We start from the raw sequence: 15,934 nt of genomic DNA, 5'->3' as shown, positions 1-15,934 counted from the left end.
CCTCTCTATTGCCTTCCTGAGTGATACTCATTTCCAGTTCTTTATGGACCATAACAGTGTTCCTTGACTCGTAGACATATAACAATTTGAAGAGTAGACAAATTAAAACAGGACTGTAACACAGTTTTTTGAAATCATGCAGAGAGAAATCTTAAATCTTTATTTAAATGTTGACGGTTTCCTCAGCTAATTGCCCTCTGTGTGTGTGTGTGTGTGTGTGTGTGTTGTAAGATGATATAGCCATGTAGCATGCTCAAATATTGTGTAAAGATTGAAAGGAGACTGTCATTCTCTGGAGAGATAATCCTGTGTTTGTCCAAGAACTGGCTTTTTGCCTACTCCCACACCACCCATTATCCAGGCAGTTGCATGTTTGGTAGAGAGATTAATGGAGCTGAACGCACAGCTGCAGATTTTCCCACTTTTTTGGGGAAAAAAAAAAGAACATTCAGCTGCTTAGAGGGTTGTTATGCATTTTCAAAAAAAAAAAATACTTATTGTGTTACCACAACATCATTTGAAACCTCAGATTTGTAGGTAGCCTTGCTTTACTAGTAGTAACCACAACCTTGCATGAGCTCATGATTCCAGCCATGGGATAGGCCCACATTTTGCTGAAGTCAAACCCCACCCAGCCACCCCAGGAGGCTGTTTCAGTTCTGGGATGGCCTTAGGGGTGGGAGTCTTTTTCTAGGCCACTCTAGAAAAGAACAAGGACTCAATTAATTAGTAGCTATATATTTCTATAGTGCTTTAAGGTTTGCAAAAACATTCCATAAGTATTATCTCATTTGATCCTCATAATAACCCTGAGGAGTAGGTGGTATTTTTAGCCTCATTTACAAATGAGGAAACTGAGGCAGAAAGCTGTTAAATGACTTGGCCTGAATCCCTAGAAAACTAGTTTCTGGGGCTGGATTTGAATTTAGGTCTTCCTGACTTTAGGTCAAGTGCTCTCTTCACTTGCCATTGGAATGACTTCTAATTAAGTCACACCTCCAAGTTCTAACTAATGGGCCTCAACATGTATCTATAGTGTTTCATAAAGTGAGCCAAACTTCCAGGAATCTCAAATGGAAGATAAGGCACCTAGCTGTACTTCCTAATCCAGACCCATGATTAGGCTGCCCCCAATTCAGTTCAACTTTACCTGCATTAAGAACCTATTTTGTGAAAGATCTTGAAGCTACTGAGAAAAGAAATAATAGTCTCTATGCTCAAGGAATTTATGTTCTAGAGGATGGAGGGAGAGAAATTGGAATAGACAAAATGTACAGGGGGCAGCTAGGTGGTGTAGCACTGGCCCTGTATTCAGGAGGACCTGAGTTCAAATCCAGTCTCAGACACTTGACACTTACTAGCTGTGTGACCCTAGCCAAGTCACTTAACCCTCATTGCCTTGCAAAAAATGACCAACCAAACCAAAAAAACCCCAAAATCATGCAAAAAAAATGTACAGGGGAAGTAAATAGAATGATAGCAAAGTAACCCCCCCCATAGGAGGGAGAACCTACAACTGGGGGGCATCAAGCAGGGTTATTTGCATGGTACATGCATTGGAGCTGTACTTTAGAGAAAGCAAGGGATTGTGAGACAGAATAACCTTCTTTTGTTTAGGAAGGGCTTCATTGCTGCCCCTATTTCATTTATGTGCATTCTTTGGGTTGTGTTAGCTAAAAATAAAATTTTAAATTGAGTTTATATATATATATATACACACATATTGTGCGTGTGTGTGCGTGTGTGGGGGGGGGGAGAGAGAGAGAAGACATGATTGTACTCAAACAACACAGGAATAGATTTCAGGATTAATGTGGTTTTGGTACATTTTTAGGATTTTTATGCCCGGGGGTGCTAGAACCAGCTGGCAGATTATTAAATTGTCAGTGTATTTATACCTTACAAATCAGCAGATGCTATAAATAAGTGCTTGATTTATTGTTTTGTTGATTGTTTAGACCTAAGAAGGTGATGCAGAAAAAGTTAATACTGCAGATTATACTTTCAAGAGCCACTTGTTAAACATTTATCAGCATACCATTGGCATATGGGAGGAAACCAGTAGCAGTAGTCCAATGACTATTAATTATCAACTCCTTCAGGGCAGGGGATGTTTCACTTTTATATTCTCAGCACCTATCATATCACCTGGTACATAAGAAACTGAGGCAAAGGTTAAGTAACTTGCCCACAGTCATAAAGCTAATAAGTGTCTGAGACTATATTTAAACCCAGATCTTCCCGATTCTCAGTCCAGCACTATAGACACTATACCACCTAGCTGCCTGCATCAGACACTAACAACTGATACATGCTTGCTGAGATTTTAAGAGCAAAACAACCTGCGTTCAAATTCCAACTCAGTCACTTGACCTCGCTGCACCTCAGTTTCCACATCTATAAAATGAAGGGTTGGATGAGATGGCCTCTGAGGTCCTTTATGTCTCTAAATCTGTGTGTTATCATTGTAGTTTATGCACCAGTCTCTCAATTATAAATACCAAAGCAGGCAGACTCAGGTTTAGTCCAGAGGCACAAACAGAGTGACCCTTGTTGGAAACTGCTTGAATTAGGTCTTTGTGGGAAAGGGTTTGGTGCCAGAACTGCTTAGTTGAGTGAAGCCTTTGTTGGGCAGTGAATTCTTTCTGACCTTTCCAAAATACCACTTTCAACATGTCACACTCCTGCTTAAAACATTCAGTGGCTCCCCATCACCTTAAAGTTTAAGTCCTCCTTGAGGGTAGGAAGAAACTATCTTATTAGTAATAATAACATTTATATAGTACCTTAAGATTTGTAAAAACAAAAAACAACACTTTACAAATAGCCTGTTTTATCCTCACAACAACCTTGGGAGGTGGGAGCTATTATCTTTTTACAAATGAGGAAATTGAGGCAAAGGTTAAGTAACTTGTCCAGGGTCACAAAGCTAGTAGGTTTCTGAGACTGGATGTGAACTCAGGTCCTCCTGACTCTAGGTCTGGGGCTCTATCCACTGAGCCACCTAACTGCCTACATCTAGCCTGTATAAGACACTATGTAATTCTACATGTTGTACTATGTAACCTCTGCTAGGCCCTCATTCTCATTGCTGCTTATCAGTCTTTTTTTCCCCTTCCCTAATTGATTCCCCAAAAGAGGTATCCCAAATGTTTTCTACTCTCCCCCAGGTCCCATTGAATTTTCCACCTTCTTGCTTTTCTCATTCTTAGTAGATAAGCTTGTCTCCCTGCTGAGCAGATCAAGGCCTTGTACTATGAGCTCCTTCAGCAACCTTGTTTGTTATTTTAATCATTTTTTCAGTCATAGTTCCGCTCTTCATGACCCCACTTGAAGTTTTGTGCTCTCATTATGAGTATTCAAGATTAAGTAACCATCAGGAGACTCCTTCTGTTGAAAAGAGAATCAAACCTTATGAGGTATAAAATCTGACAACTTAATGGAATGAACATTGCATAGTTATGGGCCCATTTCTATTGTGAAGCAGTGACCTTTTATAAGGACATAGATTTGAAAAAGATGGAGAATAACTAGGGCAATTTCTATAGCTAATTGTGTAAACCACAGTGACTGGCAGCCTGATTTGGTAGTGCATAAATTATAATTATGTACTTTGTAGTCACATGATAATAATGCCTAGTGTGTATATAGCACTTTAAAATTTATAAAGCACTTTACTTATAAGCTAAGTCCTGATTGGAGGCAGGTAGGTGACTTGGTAGCTAGAGCAGCTGACTCTGGTCCTAGAGTCAGGAAGACCTGAATTCAAATTCATCATCAGACCCTTATTGGTTAGGTGACCCTAGGCAATTTACTTAACCTCTTTTAGTCTTAATCTACTGGAGAAAGAAATGGCAAACCACTACATTATCTTTGCTAAGAAAACCCCACATGGAGTCAGGAAGAGTTGGATAGGATTGAAATACTGACAAAAGGTCCTAATTAGTGTAGATAATGAATCCTGTGAAGTAGTTACATTATTCAAATTCACATTGCAGCTTTCCATTGGGCTGGAACCAATTATCATATTTTACATAATTATTACTGCAAATAGTTCAAATTTGAATTCACTCTGCTACCTTGTGGGATTCATTATTCATACTAATTGAGACCTAGCTATATTATCTCATTTGATCCTCACAACAACTTTGTGAGGTAGGTTCTAGTATTATCCTGATTTTATAGATGAGGAAACTGAGGTTCAGAAATGTTAAATGACTTGCCTGGAGGATTCAAATTCAGGCCTTCCTGACCCCACATCTGGCTACCATGCCACCTAACTGCCTGGAATTCTGTAATCCTGTCTCCTCTAGGAAGTATTAATCCTTGCCTCATTATATATAGTCTATCATATTGTATTTTTAGGAATAAAGGGCTAAGGGGCAGCTAGGTGACACAGTGGATAAAGCACCTGCCCTGGATTCAGGAGGACCTCGGTTCAAATCCAGCCTCAGACACTTACTAGCTGTGTGACCCTGGGCAAGTCACTTGACCCTCATTGCACCACCAAAAAAATAAAGGAATAAAGGGTTAAGTGAGAAGCCTGGTACCTTTTAATCCCACCTACAACCTCATTCCCTTTCTCAGAGCTATTATAAATAAAGTTATTTGAATAGAAGTTGTGAGAGAGTCTATTTCTGCCAAGTCATATCACAATCATACTAACCAAAACAATCATGAAATCTTAATCTTATTCCCTTTTCATTTCTTGCATTTCTCCCAATAATACCATTCATTTTTCAATAATATAATGAAATTCACAAGATTATCCACCCGAATCCATTGAGCTTTCATTGGCTTATAGATCAATGGTGACAAACATCATCTTAGGTGGTACTTGCCTAACACAAAGTACAGCCATTTATCTCTGTAATGTTTTGCCATCACTTTATAGGATAAGTTTGGCAAAACTACTATTATAGAGATTCATTATTTCTGTAAGTTGAGCAGCTGTCACTAGCAAGATGGTACCTCATGGTCTGTTTTGTATAGGTCAACTGGTTAGACTTTCTCTGGGGGTGCATAACAGAAAGAATAAGAGTTAACACATGATGTAGTTGATTTTGAAAGAGATCTCTTTCATCAACATTTATGCTATTTTAAGTCTTTAATTTCTATTTAGCAATATCGTGATAATTTAGAGCAAGGTTTAAATGAATGCAAACACATGGGTACACATGTAATACCCTCTTTCACAAAACCTGTGTTTTCAAACATTGCCTAATTTTAACTCTGCCTTTCTTTCTTCTTTAAAGAGAAGCTTTAACTTTCTCTTACTTATTCTGGCAAAAATCATAGGGCCACATTCATATCTCCCTACTGCTTAAGGGTTACTTGCCAATTTGCAGCTCTGTTGTTCTTCCAGTGTCAATAGGAAAGTCCTTTGATACTTCCGCCCCCACCATTCATGGCCTCTCCCAGCTACTCTGTGCTTAGTACTCACCAATTATTCTCTCTGCAAGACAGAGTTACTTTCTGCTAATCACAGGGAAGATAAAGCTGCCTTTCCCTATACTTTATCCTTCCCCTTCTAGATTGAAAAAAAAAAAGTGGTGAAAAATAGGAGTACCTTATACATGTGTCTACTCTTTTTGAACACACAGTTCTTTAGTTATTATCGATTGGTGTTGTGGTGAGATGTTTGCAAAGTAGGCGCAGTTTTTTGTGGTTTTTCCCCCCTTTGGGGTTATACAATTGGATGGTTTTTCTTAGGCTCCCACCATGCAAGAACAAATGTGTAATTACACAATCCCTGCTGGCTCTCAGTCATACTGCAGGGCTATCGCAGCTGCCAGAACTAATACAGGAGGAGGTTGGAGGAAAGATTATTTACAGTTAGTCTGGCTTCCTATCAGATGGGAGGCTGGGGCCCAACCATGGCGTTATCCCAACTTGATCGCACACTGAAACTTGCATGGTCCTGTCGTCCTGCTGCACTCATCCTGTTAACACTTAGAATGCTGACTTCAGTTCTTAGGGTTCTTTCTCCACTTCCCATATGTGCAGGGAAGTCAGCTGTCCCTGATCTTTACAGAATTCTTTTTCTCCCTTTCAGCAAGCGAATGTCACAAGTGTCTCGTCTTTTGAAAGTTAACAACACAAACCCAGAAAAAGATTAACTGCCAAGTAGTAACAGGTGTGCCTGAGTAAAACACTGAGAGTACTTTTAAATTTTTTTCTTTTTTAGTAAGAAACAAAAGAATGTTGATAAATCACTGGAAATAGGAGATAAGGTTTTTTTTTAATTGTTTTAAATGTGTGTGGAGAGAATAAAAGCTTTCCTGTTCTATGATAACTACCCACATGGGTAGAGGTTTTAAGGAGCTAGATTTAGAAGATACTCATACAGAATTAGTCTTCAGACTGTGAAGTAGAGGACAAAAATGATTTGCAGGAAGTACAAACCCAAAATAAGTGAAGAGATGGTCAGATAGTATCAAGCTATCCTCAAGGAGTTCGAGTCAGTGGCTCTTTGAAAGTTTTTTGAAATGGGAGAGGTATGCTGTATGGAAGAAGGATAAATGAGACACTTAAAAAATGAAGAGGATAGAGCCTACCAACTTAGGCTAGTGACCTTGACAAAACTCTAGAATGTGTTATTAAATGATAGTTTGTTAGCACCAAGAAAAGGAAGTAATTCTCACTGAAAGAAAGGCAGCATGATTTTTATCAACAACAGGTCACACCAAACTAACCCGATTTCCTTTATAGATAATTAGACTGGCAAATGAAAGGAATGAAGATGTATCTTCTCTAGGTTTTAGCAGCCTTTTAAACAAAGCGTCTCATATTATTTTCTTGAAAACATAGAGATGTAAGCTAGTTAGGTGTATTTGGAAGAGTTTGAATGGCTTGACCCAAAGAATTGTTACCAGATTGGATCGATGTCAACTTGGAGGGGGATTTCTTAATGTAGAATCCTGGGGATCTGCCCTTTTCTTAGTGTGTCATATTTATCCATCACTAAGATGAAGGAATTAGTATCATGCTTACAAATTTGCAGATAACACAAAACTTGGAGAGATACATAACATGTTAGATTAGAGTCAATGTGTAAAAGATATTTCAATAAGCTGGAGTAATAATAAGATGACATTTGTAAGAATTAATTGTGTTTAAAAAGTCAACTTATCCAGGATGGAGGAGTTATGACTAGACAATAATTCTAACAAAAAATACTTAGTATTATTTTTTATTGTTACTGTTTGATTGTTTTCAGTCATGTCTGATTCTTCATGACTCCATTTGGGGTTTTCTTGGCAGAGATACTGGAGTGGTTTGCCATTTCCTTCTCCAATTCACTTTATAGATGAGGAACTGAGGCAAACAGGGTTAAGTGACTTGCCCAGAGTCACACAGTTAGTAAGTATCTGAGGTTGGATTTGAATTCAGGTCTTCCTGACTTTAGGCCCAGCACTCTATCCACTGTGCTGCCTAGCTGCCCACATGAAGGCATTAGTGGCTTGCAAGATGAGGATGATTCAATAGTATGACATAACAGTCAAAAAAGTTAATACTACCCTCAATTGCATTAAATGAGACCTAAAGTCTAGAATTAGAGAAGTAATAGTTTAATTATATCCAGTCCCCAAACTTATCAGTAATGAATGACACTTTTAGCAAAGATATAGACAAACTGGAATATAGTACCAGATTGGGGCACTGGACTAGAGACTTTTATTAGAGATTATGAAATTGGATGATCTATTTAGGAAAGTGGAGATATTTAGTTTGGAGAAAAAGAGATTTTAAGAAGATAACACTAACAGCTAGGGAGCACAGTGGGTAAAGCACTGTATCTGAAGTCCGAAAGATCCTAGTTCAAATACAGTCTTAGACACTTATTGTCTTTGTGACCCTTGGGGAAGTTACTTAACCTCCTTCTGTCTCATCTGTAAAATGGAGTTAATAATAGCACCCACTTCCCAGAATTATCTTGGGGATCAAAGGGGATAATATTTGCAAAGCGCTTTGCAAACAAAATATAAATGCTAGTTATTGTTTTAATTATTATCATTATTATTGTTATCAGTCTCCAAACATTTGAAGGGCCCTCACAAAGAACAATTAGACTAACTTTGCTTGGATACAAAATGCAGAACTAGGGAGCTGTAGGGAGAGAGATTTAGGCTTGTATGAGGGGTAGAGCTCCCTAACATGTGAGCAGTTCTCAGTTATTTCCTTGTCACTGGAGCTGTCCAGTGGGAGCTGAGATGACCACTTCTTGAGGATTCTGTAAATGGGATTTTTCATTCAGTTACATGTTGGGCCTATTTAGCTGTCTGAGATATCTTCCAATTCTGAGATTCCATGATTCATATTTCCTTTATTGAACAGAGAGACAGTTCTTTTCCCTGAGGCTGTTTTTGTGCTGTGGTTATATGTAATGTGTACATGATTTGCAGAACAGAGTGTACTGTTAGCTATTAATTTTAAGTCCACTATAATTGAATGGATTTCCTGGTAGTACCCAGGGTTTCTAAATAATTTTATCTGTTTCTGTTTGCAGAACATCATGTTACTTTACAAATTAGCTGTTGTGGGTAGAGTTAAACTGATTAGAAGTAAATGACATATTTCTTATTATCCCGTCATTGAAAATCTTGCTAATTTAGAATATAAATATGAAAATTTTAATGAATTTATTGTTTGATGCACATATGAACAAAGTATAGTGTCCCAGCATTATCCAATCTGATCCATTAAACATTTATTAAGTTTCTACTATGTGCCAGATACTGTGCTAAGCGCTGGGGATACAATTAACGAAAAGAAAGACAGTCTCTGCCCTCAAGGAGCTTACGGTCTAAAGGAGGAGACAACACACAAAAGAAGATAGGAAAGCTGAGGGAGGGGGACACTATATCTTGTTCCTTGGAGCTGAAACCAGGAAGAGCAGCAGATACAAACTAGAGACCTATTAACCCTAAATATCCTAAAAATACTATAAAAAGGAAAAAAGTACCAATTTGTATAAAAATATTCGTGACTGGTCTATAATAGTAAAAAATTTAGAAGTGACCTTTATGTCCAATAATTGAAGAATAACAAAAGAAATTATGTTATGTTAATGTATGGGATATATGTTGTATATATATATATATCTTTGAAATAGATTTATAATTTTCTTGTTATTCAGAATTCCTCAAAACTCTTTCTACCAATGCAGATCAGTACTTCATCTAGTTTGCAGCCTTAGATTATTACTTAGGGCATGGAGGGACTAAGAGAGTTGTCCAGGATCACAGAAACAGGATTTCCATGAACTCACTGTGTGACCTTGGTCAAGTCACTGAGGCAGTGCTGCTCCTGTATTCAGGATGACCTGTGTTAAAATCCTGCCTCAAACATTTAGTAACTGTGACTCTGGAAAATCATTTACTCTTTCTGTACCTCAGTTTCCTCAACTGGAAGCAGAGATAATAACAGCACTTACCTCCCACAGTTGTAAGGATCAAATGAGATAATATTTGTAAAGGGCCTAGTACATACTAGCTGCTTAATAATTGCTTGTTTCCTTCTTTCCCTTCTCCCGACTTCAATTTCCTCTTCTCTAAAATCCAAATGCTAGGACCCCTACCAGCTTTTGTGGTTCTTTTTATTTTTAATAAACATTTTTATTTAAAGTTTTGAGTTCCAAATTCTATCCCTCACTCTCCTCCCCCACAACCCCTCCCTGAGGTGGTAAGCAATCAGATATAGGTTATACATGTGCAGTTATGTAAAACGTTACCATATTAGTCATTTTGTGCAAGAAAACTTGAATAAAAGAAAGAAATAAAAGAAATAAAGTGAAAAATAGTCTGCTTAAGTCTATGTTCACTCAGTATTAGTTCTTTCTCTAGAGGTGGATAGTATGCTTCATCATTCGTCTTTTGGGATTGTCTTGGATCATTGTATTGCTGAGAATAGTTAAGTCATTCACAGTTCTTCATCAAACAATATTGCTGTCTCTGTGCACAATGTTCTCTTTGTTCTGCTCACTTCACTATACATCAATTCATACATGTCTTTCTAGGCCTTTCTGAAATCATCCTCCTTGTCATTTCTTATAGCACAATAATATTCCATCACTGTCATATACCACAGCTTGTTTAGCCATTCCCCAGTTGATGGGCATTCCTTTGATTTACAATTCTTAGCCACCACAAAAAGAACTGCTAGAAACAGTTTTGTATAAATGGGCTTTTTTCTCTTTGGGATATAAACCTAGCAATCTTATTGCTGGATCAAAGGGTATGAACAGTTTTATAACCCTTTGGGCATAGTTCCAGATTGCTCTCTAGAATGGATGGATCAGTTCACAACTCCACCAACAGTGGATTAGCATCCCAGTTTTCCAACATTCAACATTTTCCTTTTTTGTTATATTTCCCACTCTGATCAGTATGAGGGGGTACCTCAGAGTACTTTTAATTTGTGTTTCTCTGATCAATAGTGATTTAGAGCATGTAGGTGCTATTTTTAATCCCTATTTAACATATGGGGAAACTGAGGCAAACAGAGGTTAAAGTAGCTTAAACTGGATCATACACCTAGTAAGTGTCCAAGGGACTGGATTTGAACTCAAATCCTCCTGACTCCAGGCCAGACACTCTATCTACTGTTCCACCTAGCTGCTCTTACTTATTCTCCCCTCTTAGAATCCCTAGTTTCCCTCAGAATGCTCAGATGCTGCAACCTACAAATGACCTTTCCTGATTCTGATTTCTACATATTTATTTTGCATCCTTTTTATATTGTTCTCAATTTTATTCTTTAAAAACCACACAAATTATGCAATACCTCTTCTCCATCAACTCATCAAATATTTTAAGACAGCAACTATGTCCTTCCTAAATATTGCTAGTCTCTTCACCTATGCCTTATTTGTCCCTTTACTATCCTTGTCATTATCCTTTGGATGTGCATAAACATCCCTCTCAAAATGTGATGTCCAGTGCTGTTAGTTTGGGTTCCAGATGTGGTCTGGTTAATGCAGGGCACAACATCACTGCAAAAGTCCTTGTAATGAATGACGTACTTCATTAATGCGACAAGTTTGAAATACCCTTTTTCTTGACTCATTGAGCTTACAAGTCAACTAAAACTCTATAGTCATTTCACATGAACTTCTTTTAATAAGGTTAATAAAAGTTAGAGAAGGTAACCTTCATTAACTTAAGATTTTTTTAAATTTATTTTCAGTTCCATATCTTCTTCCTTTCTCACTCTGCCACCTCCCCTCCCCATAGAGAAGGCATGAATAACCTTTATTAACTTGAGCCATTTGTGTGTAGGTGGGTATAAGAAGTCAGAAAACCTTAGATACCCATTCCCATCCATTGGACTCCTCAACAAATGATGGATGATTGTTTATTACTAATTATTAAACAGGAGTTGTCAACTAATAATAATACAACAAGTGGCAAAATAATAAATTACTTTATATGTACTACCTCAATGGAACCCTACCAACAACCCTGTGAGATAGAGGCTATAATTATTCCCATTTCATAGATGTGAAAACTGAGGCTATGAGCGATTAAATGATTCTCCCATGGTCATGCTTGTCTAAAGCATGGTTGAGTCATCCTGCCTACAAGTCTAGTGTTGTACCTACTATACCATGACTTCATAGAGTTTAAAAAATGAGAGTAGTAAAATAGAATGAGCACTGGGCCAGGGGCCACAAGAGCTGGGTCTAAATCCTGCCTTTGATGCTTACCTTTATGATCTTGGACAAATCATGTAACCCCCTGGGCCTCAGTTTCCATATCTGTCAAAAGAGGGAGTTATACTGGATAGCTTCTCAAGCTCCTTCCAGCTCCTAGGGTCTCCTAAGAGTTTTATTATAAATGTGTATATATGTATATACATATGTATGTATATTTAATATATAGTGGGGAATGTTGCTGATCTCAAAACAAAAGATACCAATAAAAATGTATTTTTTTCTTTTAAAAGTTCAGTAAATATTTGTGAGAAACCTTGAGCTCCAATAAGTACTTTTTATCTTTGTCTTCTCAGGTCTGTCAATTTGTTGTTTCCGTGAATGGTCTCAACGTCCTGCACGTTGACTACCGGACCGTGAGCAATCTGATTCTGACTGGCCCTCGGACCATCGTCATGGAAGTCATGGAAGAGCTGGAGTACTAAGGAGCAGACCTCGCCCTTTCGCCACTGCATCAGACAAATATGATTATAACTACCTGCAAAGAGTAACACAAAGCAATGCAAGGGAAAAGCTACCTTTTCCCACCTAAATGGATGGCAGTGACCATACATATCTCCCTTACCCTCTTTGGTTTACTTTCATATGTGATTTAAATGTGCAAGTGCCCTTTAAAAAAATCCATCCTTTGTCTCATTTAGGAAACGGGACTTAGCGTTAGCTACCTATTCAGTGTCCTTTCGGTATTTGTCACTGTTGTATTCCTTTTCTTTTACAAGAAACTGAAGTTATTCTCTCTCCAAACTTCAAGATGCCAAAAATGCCCATGAATGATGGAATATACTTATATAGATTCTCATTTCAAAATCTTAGTGAGATTAGCATGAATTAGTACACTACCACTGATAAAATTCAATGAACCTCATATCAAAGTGATACCTGCAAGTCCCTCAGTAAACTATGTGCCAACTTTGTAAAGACCTAGATTGAAAGCATTGACATGTCTGAAACCCCACAGAATCCCACTTGATCTCTCTGCCATTAGCAGTCAACCTTTTATTTATACCATGCTTTCCAATGTGGTATGAAATGGAAACTTTTGTAATTTTTAAAAGCATTTCTTAAAATATTCTACAACTCTCAGAAGGTACATTACCCTTCAGGGGCTAGTTAATTGTAGGCTACAGAAACTTCAGTCACTTTCTGGAAGTAATCCTAAATCCATTGAATGTATATAAATAGTCATATGTGTATGTATATATGTGTGTTTGTATGTACATACCTAGGGCAGCTAGGAGGCCCAGTAGATAGGCTGGAGTCAGGAAGACCTGAGTTCAGATCATTTACTAGCTGTGTGACCCTGGGCAAGTCACTTCACCCTCTTTGCCTCAGTTTCCTCATATGTAAAATGAGCTGGAGAAAGAAATGGCAAACCACTCCAGTACCTTTGCTGCCAAATGACATCATGAAGAGTTGGATATGACTGAAAATAACTGAATGTGTATACTTGGTATATGGACAGCTGATGTTCTGACAGTGTTTGTTCCGATTAATTAGAATACCTTTTTACAATGGGAACAACAACCACAACAACAAACTACAATTTGACCTACAATGTGAGAAAAAATAGAAAATGTCACCTTCCTTTTTGGGGGAATGTTTTTTCCCTCCAGCATTAGCTTTCTTGTGTAACATGTTCTACATCTCCATGCTTATTTTTTCAGGCTTGTCTTCCATTGAAATCAGAGCTTGTTGTTGTATCTTTTGAGCTTTTGTGTGAATGGCATGGTGTTTTTTTTATTTTGGGGGGTGGTTTTTGGCATGAGAAAGAGTTTACTTGGGGTCTCCAGGAAGGAGATGAATCCCAGGGGAAATTATGAATGGCCTTTTTTTTTTTTTTTTACAATATCCAGGAGTTGCTAGATACATCTTAATTCTATGTAAAGGAATTCTTAATGTAAGTAGATTGGTATATATAGTGTTGGATGTGCATCCATTAATCCCATTTCAGAAGGCCTTAGGATAGCTGATACTCCATTCCTGGATAAGTGATGTACTGTGACTCTCTCTCCTCACAGTTAGAATATAAGCGAATACAGTGCTTTGTAGGCTAACACTTATCTGACCTTTGAGAATGATGAACAAGAATAGAATCTTTAACACTGATATGATTCTTTGGACCCTGCACAGATAGCATTCATAAAGGATTATTTTTCTTAGCATCCTTTAAATTGAAGTACTCTAGGGAAAAGATAATATCTACAACTATGATATGACTGGTATAGGAAACTTTCTCAACCATTGGTGGTCAACACCTTCTCTGCAACTTATGTCTTAAAGAGTTGCCTGGACCATAAAAAGTTAAGCGACTTACCCAACCTCACATAGCCAGTTTGTATAAAAGACCCAGGCATTTTTGAATCTGAAGCCAGACTCCTACCATTCTTGAGGGGGAAATTACCCTTTGATTTTTTTCAATATCTTTAAAAGACTAGACAAATATTTTCTATTATCAGACCTTAGGGGCTTTTCAACATAATAATTCCAAGTCAAGAAATACTCTCCATTGTCTTTTCTTGCCATAATGCCCTAATCTCTACAATCTTAGGTCATCTCTTGCTCTCATTGCCTTCACTGTGATATCACCTTGAACTCTAGATGCTTTAATTCCCTCTATTCAAATGAAGACTGACACCAAAAAAAAAAAAAAAAGACTTCCAGCAAAAAAAAAATGGATTCTAATTTGCTGTGGTGCTGTTTTCACCTCCTGTTACTTGATACATCAATAGAACTTACAGGATCATCGATTTAGAGCTAGAATGGATAGTAGAGATCATTTAGCAATTAATTAATCACTCAATCAACAAGCATTTCTCAAGCACTTCCTATGTGCCAAAAACTACTCTTTAGTGCTGAGAACACAAGACAAAAGTGAAACATACTCTAGTCCTTAAAGAGCTTACATTCTAATGGAGAGAGACAATATATCCAGATATAGATATATGCAAAGATATTTATAGCACTTTTTTTTTGCATGGGGCAATGAGAGTTAAGTGATTGCCCAAGGTCACACAGCTAGTAAGTGTCAAGTGTCTGAGACTGGCTTTGAACTCAGGTCATCCTGAATCCAAAGCCGGTGCTTTTATCCACTGAGCAACCTAGTTGCCCCCTACAAAGATATTTATAAAAACAAATGCAAGGTACTCTTGGTCTAGGTCCAACCTCTTCATTTTATAGGTTAGGAAATTAAGGCACAAAAAGGAAAAGTGACTTTCCTAATTCACTTGTAGTAAGTAGCTGAGCCAGAATTCAGTGTAAAGATGTGAACTCAGGTCTTCTACATGTTAATCCAGTGCTCCCTTTGCTGTGCCATGACAATGGATGGTGGCCTCCATAATCTGTCCACCAGTGGACCCAGTGCCACAGTTTGAGAAACGTTGCCACAAAGGGGTTCAGGTATAGATTTTAAGTATGTACTTAATTTATGGGTATCTAACCAGACTTCTCTCATCTGTGGCATAGGTGCTAAAGGCAAGGTTTGGTAACCTCCAGTTATAAATACAAGCTTTTCTTTCGGTGGTACTCATGCAAAACATTTACCTCCAATCAGGGAATGAAGTGTTTTGCTAACATGTCTGGGCAAGTGAATTTCAGTAGGAAATGCTATTTCTGAGAACTTAGGGCAGCTCAATGAAATTCTCCTTGAGCATGTTTTAGCCATGACTCCCTGTTGACCTTCCATTACAAGGGTCAGTACACCAATTCATAAAGACTTGGTTTGCTTCATTAATTGAACAAGTTGATAATTAATGTCAGAAAGCTGGATTAGAAAAGGAGATTACATGATGATTCCCTTGTAAAGAAGGGCTCTATTCTGCCCTTTCCTTAGGGGCAGCTGGGGCATACTTTATCTCCTTTCCATTCAATTCATCAAGTGCAGCTGTTTGCCAGGAAGTGGACAAGGCACAGGGGATCCAAAGTCATTGTACATTCACTGGCATCTGGTCATTTTCCCCTTTCATTTCTTATTGTAATGGCAATAACAGTAGCTGATACACCATGCTTTAAGGTATGCGAAGTACTTTATAAACATTTCATTCTAACCTGTACTGTCTAAAAGACAACCCTGTCTTTTAGGCAGTACAGTTATTGTGATGTCCATTTGACTAATGATATTCAAGGACTTGCCTCTGGCCACACTGCTAGTGTCAGAGGCAGGATTCAAACCCACTTCTCTGCTGACTCCAAGTTGGAATATTTTCACTACACCCCCCACTGTCA

General features: G+C 37.9%; 1 protein-coding gene across 1 annotated transcript in view; it reads left to right on the top strand.

Annotated features, from left to right (window-relative positions):
• DEPTOR (DEP domain containing MTOR interacting protein) overlaps positions 1-13,001 on the top strand; it is a 172,035-nt gene extending 159,034 nt beyond the window's left edge. The window contains exon 9 of the mRNA XM_043978971.1: positions 12,010-13,001. Coding sequence (XP_043834906.1) covers positions 12,010-12,138 — 129 coding nt within the window. The 3' untranslated portion in view covers positions 12,139-13,001. The remainder of the gene's footprint in view (positions 1-12,009) is intronic.
• The last annotated feature ends 2,933 nt before the right edge of the window (positions 13,002-15,934 follow it).

The sequence above is a fragment of the Dromiciops gliroides genome, chromosome 1 (genome assembly GCF_019393635.1).
Source record: "Dromiciops gliroides isolate mDroGli1 chromosome 1, mDroGli1.pri, whole genome shotgun sequence".
Taxonomy (NCBI): domain Eukaryota; kingdom Metazoa; phylum Chordata; class Mammalia; order Microbiotheria; family Microbiotheriidae; genus Dromiciops; species Dromiciops gliroides.
The sequence above is the reverse complement of the archived record's forward strand: the minus strand, read 5'-3'. Positions and strand labels throughout refer to the sequence as shown.